This window comes from Camellia sinensis, chromosome 1, assembly GCF_055761805.1.
Source record: "Camellia sinensis isolate YWXY chromosome 1, ASM5576180v1, whole genome shotgun sequence".
Taxonomy (NCBI): Eukaryota; Viridiplantae; Streptophyta; class Magnoliopsida; order Ericales; family Theaceae; genus Camellia; species Camellia sinensis.
Genome location: NC_138961.1, coordinates 109,356,360 through 109,362,849, shown reverse-complemented (window position 1 = coordinate 109,362,849; position 6,490 = coordinate 109,356,360). Strand labels below are relative to the sequence as shown.

Sequence of the window (6,490 nt, the reverse complement as noted above, 5' to 3'; positions counted from 1 at the left end):
CTTCAAAGGTGCCAGAGGGCTTAGACAGGGAGACCCTATGTCCCCTTACCTGTTTGTGCTGGCTATGGAAATTCTTGCTAGAATCCTTGCTAAAAAAGCCAAGAGTCTTATGTTTAAGTTCCATTGGAGGTGTGATAAGACCAAAATTGTGAACCTCTGTTTTGTTGATGATCTGATGATTTTTAGTAAAGGTGATCCTGGGACTGTGAACCTTATTATGCAAGGATTGGATGAATTCAGAAGGCTATCTGGCCTTACTCCTAGTCCTAACAAGAGTAATATTTTCTTCTCTGGTTGCAATAGGCACCTCAGAGAGGAGATTCTTCATATTGCTAAGTTCAATGAGGGGACTCTCCCGGTTAAATATTTGGGAGTTCCTTTGATTACCACTAAGCTCAAGGCTTTTGATTGTCAAATTCTGATCGATAGGATAACGAAGAGAATTAGGAGTTGGACAAATAAACTTCTATCCTATGCGGGTAGAGCTCAACTCATTCAAACTATCCTCTTTTCGATGCAAGTGTATTGGTCCTCTATGTTTATCCTTCCTAGGAAGGTTATTAGAGATATTGAGAGCCTGCTTAGAGCCTTTCTTTGGTCTAGGTCTGATTTGAAGAAGCATAGTGCTAAGATTGCTTGGAGCTCTATGTGCAAACCCAAGAATGAGGGGGGCTTGGGTTTCAAAGATATGGGTATTTGGAATAAGGCTGCTGTAGCAAAACATGTTTGGTTCCTCTTCTCTGGTGGAGAGGGCTCTATGTGGTGCCAATGGGTCAAGTCCTACTTACTCAAAGGTAGGAGTTTCTGGTATGTTAAAGTCCCTAGTGACCCCTCTTGGGTCTGGAGGAAAATCCTAAAGCTTAGACATCTTCTCCTTCCCCTTATTAAGCTTAAAATTGGTAATGGGGAGCAAGCTTTTCTATGGTTTGATAACTGGCATCCCCTTGGATCGTTGTGGAGCAGATTTGGGCCCAGAATTGCCTATGATTCAGGTCTTGACTGTAACTCTAAAGTTAGCTCTATCATCTCTAGTGGTGCTTGGAAGTGGCCTTTCCCTAATTCTTGGGAGATCTGGGAGTGGATTGCATCTACTCCCTCCACTTTTAAACCCACTGTGAGCACTCATGATTGTCCTTGGTGGAGTCTTACAGGTGATGGTCTTTTCACTATTCAATCTACTTGGGACTGCAGGAGGGATAAGGGTCCTAAAGTCTCTTAGAGTAAAATGCTCTGGGGGCATCCCTATATTCCTAGGGTTAGCTTCATTGTTTGGTTGGCTATTCATGAGAGACTGAACACTAGGGATAGATTGCAAGTTTTTGGGCTTGTTACTCACCCTAGTTGTCCCCTCTGCAATGATCCTATGGAGAGTCATTCTCATCTTTTCTTTAGGTGTGCCTACTCATCACAGATTTGGGCTGCTATTCAGGGTAAATGTAATGTGAGTTGGCCTAACCTCAACTGGGCTGACAGTGCTGAGCTGGCTGTGATTTCTACTAAAGGTAGATCTCTGAAGTCTGCTATTACTAAGTTGTCCTTTATGTGTACGGTGTATCATATCTGGAGGGAGAGGAATAGTAGAGTTTTTAGTCAAACTAGTACTCCTGCTGAGATTGTCATCAAACAAATTATGCAAATGGTGAGGGGTAGGATTATTTCTTTGAGTAATGTGATGTTGTCTATAGGTGATAGCTGGTACTTGTCACAATGGAATCTGCCAACAACAATCATGAGTTTGCCTATTGCTGGAAGAGGCACGAGGGATGCGAGTTCACCTATATTTGAGGGTTGAGTGAAAGTAGCATAAAGTGAGTGTTTCTTAAATGGTTATTCTTTTGCAGGTGCAGTTGACAATCACATTCTTTATGTTGTTTAAACTAAGGAATGGACAGGTCAAGACTCACTGTGGGATGAGTGAAGTGAGCCAGTACATAATACACTCTAAATGTGGGTTGAGAGATGTGAGTAGTAACAAGAGAAGAAAAAAGGGGAAGAAAGCAGAGCCTCTCTCTCTAGATTCTAGAGAGAGAAAGCTCCCCCCGGAGGTTATGGTCTGGTACATTACTGGCCAGTTGTTTAACTCCTCTACCCATTTCTGAGGGTGAGTGAGTATGTATTTCAGATTGTGTGATAGTTCAGGCGCTGCCATTCAAAAGTTTGGGAGGTGGGCCTGTAACGTTTTTTTTGGGTGAATAAGACATAAATTAAAGACAAAGGATATACAAGATTACAAGGGGAATACCCCAGGCCCTACAACAACTATACAGGAAGATCAGTAACCCAGAAAACCAAAAAGCTAACGCAAAGAGAAAGTTGGTCTGATGCTCTGGCTAGCTTGAGCCGTTAGATGGAGCTCTGTATCTGTGTAGAAGATGAAGTCAGAGTCTGGGGATATGGTTTTATTATGGCAGTGGGTGAGTTGCTCTGTTTTGCCACGGTTGGGTTTTTATCTCGCTTTGGTGAAGAGAGTTTGAAGAGGTTTGGAGTCCGTCCGGTTGAAGGTGATCAACATGAGACCTGGATTGGTGCCTCCGTTCATTTTCTGGCCGGTGGTGTCTTTGGTTTGTGGAGCCAGTGTCGTTGTTTTTTTTCCGATTGCTGGTATTTTATTTTGTGGCATGTCGCCGGCGGTTCTGGGCTAGTTCTGGACTACTAGCATCGTTACTACTGTGTAGAGGGACATGGAACTGGTCTGGTGGAACTGCATGTGTTGTGTCGACGGCGAGAGTGTTCTCTCTGGTTTGTTCGTCTAGGTCCAGTGGACTGGTGTATTCGTCTATCTTTCAACCATGGTTGCTTCTGATAGATTGTGCAGTGAAGAAGCGTATTTCACACGCACGTATTGACGTGTTAGGTGCAGTTGGACACGTGAGTTTGCCAATGTTGTTTTTGGGTTGGTTATATGCTACAACGACGGAAGGTGGTCCAGCTCCGTTGCAAATTCTATTCAGCCGGCCAACGCTGGTTGACAACGCCGTGAGCTGGTTGTGTTATACGGTGCTGGTATGTGATTTGATGCACTGTCGCTGCTGCTCATGGAGGAGTTAGTCGGGTGGTAAAGGGTTTGAGCACCACGCTCTTTGGTGCGAGTGACCACGGGTGTGGTGCCGTGTGAAAGTGGTCGGCGTGCAGACCTGTCTGTTCTCTAGGACACTGTGTTGATTGTTGGGATGGGTAATTGTCTATTCATCTTTATATATATTATATTTATATATTCTATATATTGGTGGATAGTTGTATCCAGTGCATGTGCTGAGGTGGTGGGCTCCACGGTTTTTGCTATTGATTTGGGCTGGTGCAAGTTTGTTAGGCCTTGGGTTATTTTGTTGGTGGGCCACGTGTGGGCTTAATATTGTAAATCTTTCAGACAACTCACTGTGGCCCACGTGTTTTTCTTTTTTATTGGGTTTGGCTGGTGGATTTGTTAAGGCCCAAACCGTGGGTATGTTTTTGTGGGCCCCTTGTTTGACCCACGTGTTCACAATTTTGAGTAAGTGTGTTTTGTGTTGGTGCTTGCCGCGGTTTTCGGCGCACTTTTTCAGCCCATGTATTTTTGTTTAGCCACAATGCAGGGGACCTTTTGTAGTCGGTTATTTCATGATGATTGATCGTGTGATCCTCATGTGACTCGATACAAGGGTGGTTTCGAGCCATCTCCGCCAAGAGTGATTGGGGAGTCACTGCTATGGGGAATAGTGGTTCGATAACTAGCCGAGTTAGAGACTGGGAGATGAGCGGGAGGATAGCTACCGGTTTTCTGGTTGCTTCTTGTCTTCATGTGACCCATCCTAATTGATTATATTGCCACGCCTGACATGGAGTGATGGGGACACTGCCGTGGGGTTTGAGGCTTGTGATCTACCAAGGAAGGGACTGGGGGATGTGATGATTGCTCTCATGTTTTGATTGGCTTTGTATTGGTTTGTTGTAGCGGGGCTATTGTTTTTTCCACTAAACTTCTCAAGACCGTGGATTATGGTGATTGACTATGCAGGCTTCATGTGACTCAGCCAGGAACCTTCATGGGATAGATATTTTCCTTCGTCATGGCTTTGGTTGAGTGGCTAGGATGTCACGGCTATGAGAAGCGAGATGCTTATTGGATTCCATGCTTTCATCCGAGGTAGAGACTGGGAGCAAGCGGGGGCGGCTATCATTTTTCGATTGGTCTTGTTGGGTTTTTAGTTAGTTACATTTGTATTGAGTGTTCTCTGTTATGTTTTATACGTCTATGGTGTGTGTTTGTTTATTTGCCCATATATCCACCCCAAGTTTCCATCTATTATCTTTGATGATAGGGGTTACTTGGGGACAAAAAGGATATATGGGCAAAGTGGGGTTCTGTTTTTTATATTTATGTTTATGTTGTAGGATGTCCAGGGGTAGTTTTGTGATGTTTTTGTTAGTCTATTATTTGTTGTAGGGCGTACTTGGGGTATGCCCCTTGTAAACTTGTACATTTTACTGTCTTTATTTTATGACTTACTTACACAAAAAAAAAAAAAAAGAGATGTGAGTAGTACCAAAGCTGGCTTTCTAATGAGTTTTTATATATGCTATATATTTTCTATTTTCCAGGACAGGGACGTTCTTTCAACTCAACTACTATTCCAGATTGAGTCTATATCTGTGAGTTGTGGGTTGAGTGATGTGAGACACTATATGGAGAGGAGAGACATATTTTATTGTGGGCCGAGTGTTGTGAGAGTTTATATAATTTATGTTCTTTTTCTGCTCCTATTTGATCATAAAAACAGTTTCAGCTTCTATATGTGGCTGTTTTTGGTTCATGATTACCGTTCCATGTACAGGTGGAGTTTCTGTGACATTAAGCTATGCAAATCTGGAACATGCAGTTTTGTTTCCAAAATGTTTTGCTGGTGGCAGAGAGGTGGCAGCATTCTGCGCCCTTCTTGGTGGCTTCGTGCTGATTGGAATTCCTTCTCGGCGATGGCAGCTAAATGCGCCTTGTCTAGAGTCCTCAAAAAGTCTAAGAATTGGTCTACTTCTGGCTGTATAAAATGTTTTGTGTCCTCTTGGTGTGTTGTTTTTGGTTGTAAATTGTACATTTCCTGGGTGTTTGTAGTCCATTTAGTAAGTGTTTGGGTCCCATATTGGGCTGTTTTTATTTTATTTTTTATTTTCTTTGATCTTGCTCGTTGCCTTTCACGGTGGCCTTGTACAGGCCCCCTGTTTATCATGGACATGGCGCCTGAACAGGTTTTCTGCGGTCTGTTTGTTTGTTTAATCTATTCGATTGGGTTCTTGTGAGGTGTATCTTTGGCCCGTCTAGTGGCTGTTTGTTGTAGCTTGGTTGCTGCTTCTTTTGGTGTTTTTGTTGTTGTAGTGGTAGGGCCTGGGGTATGCCCCTTGTAATCGTGTAATTTTTTTGTTGTTTTATTTATTTCTTATTCACCCCAAAAAAAAAAGAGTTAGAGTTACTTTTTTCTTGAGAGATAGAAGAGACAGTTAGAGAAAAGAAAGAGAAACGGGAAAAAAAATCATAAGGAATTCACATTCGTCCCTTTGGGCTTGAGAATTGAACAGTTGGGGAATTTGGAAAACCTTAAATGCGGTGCTTATGTTTAACTAATATCGTTAAGTGGCACTTACTCAGTAAATTCTCTTCTTAGATGCTAAGCAAGATTTGTTGGAGTTAAACTTGGCCACTTAAGCTAATGGAACAGTTAGGGTCACGGGATTTCTCATGGGGTAGATTTTTTCCTCTGTCATGGCTTTTGTTGAGTGGCTAGGATGTCACAGCTGTGAGGAGTGGGATGCTTAATGGATTCCATGTGCTGATCTATGGTAGAGACTGGGGGCGAATGGGGTTAGTTATCATTTTTTATTTGTCTTGAGGGTTGTTGCTTTGTGAGCATGCTTGTTGTGGTTTTTAAGTTTTTTGGTGTTTGTTTGTATCTTTGCCCATATATCCATCCCAAGTTTCCGTCTATTGTCTCTGATGGTAGGGGTTACTTGGGGACAAAAGGATATATGGGCAAAGTTGGGTTACTTTGTTTTTTCTGTTGTTGTTATGTATTCGTTTATTTATTTGTTGTTGGGTATGCCTGGGGTATGCCCCTTGTAAACTTGTAAATTTCATTGTCTTCATTTTAGGACTTACTTACCCAAAAAAAAAGGAACAGTTAGGGTCCCAAGCAAATTAGTTTCCTAGAACAAAAGATAGAAGGATGGAGAAGCATAGAGAAAGTTGGAGAGAAAACAATCTTCTTGAGAGCTAGACGAGAAAGTTAAAAGAAAAGAAAGAGAAATAGGAAGACAATTAAAGGGAATTCAAATTACTTGGGCTAATAAGCGTACTGGGGGGGATTACATAGCCACGAAAATTGACAGAGTTCTTGTCAATGAATCTTGGCTTGACCAATTCCCTGCATCCACTGCTATGTTTCTTCCATCTGGTATCTCTGACCATTCTCCTGTTGTTGTCAGTATTTCTGCTAAGGCTCCATCTTTCAAAAAGCCTTTCAAA

The 6,490-nt window shown here is 42.4% G+C and overlaps 1 protein-coding gene across 1 annotated transcript; it reads left to right on the top strand.

The window, feature by feature from the left end:
- Positions 1–1,225: 1,225 nt before the first annotated feature.
- Positions 1,226–1,792, top strand: LOC145817328 (uncharacterized). Its single transcript, XM_082912735.1, has one exon. The coding sequence runs from the start codon at positions 1,226–1,228 to the stop codon at positions 1,790–1,792; it is 567 nt and encodes a 188-aa protein (XP_082768861.1).
- Positions 1,793–6,490: the final 4,698 nt, after the last annotated feature.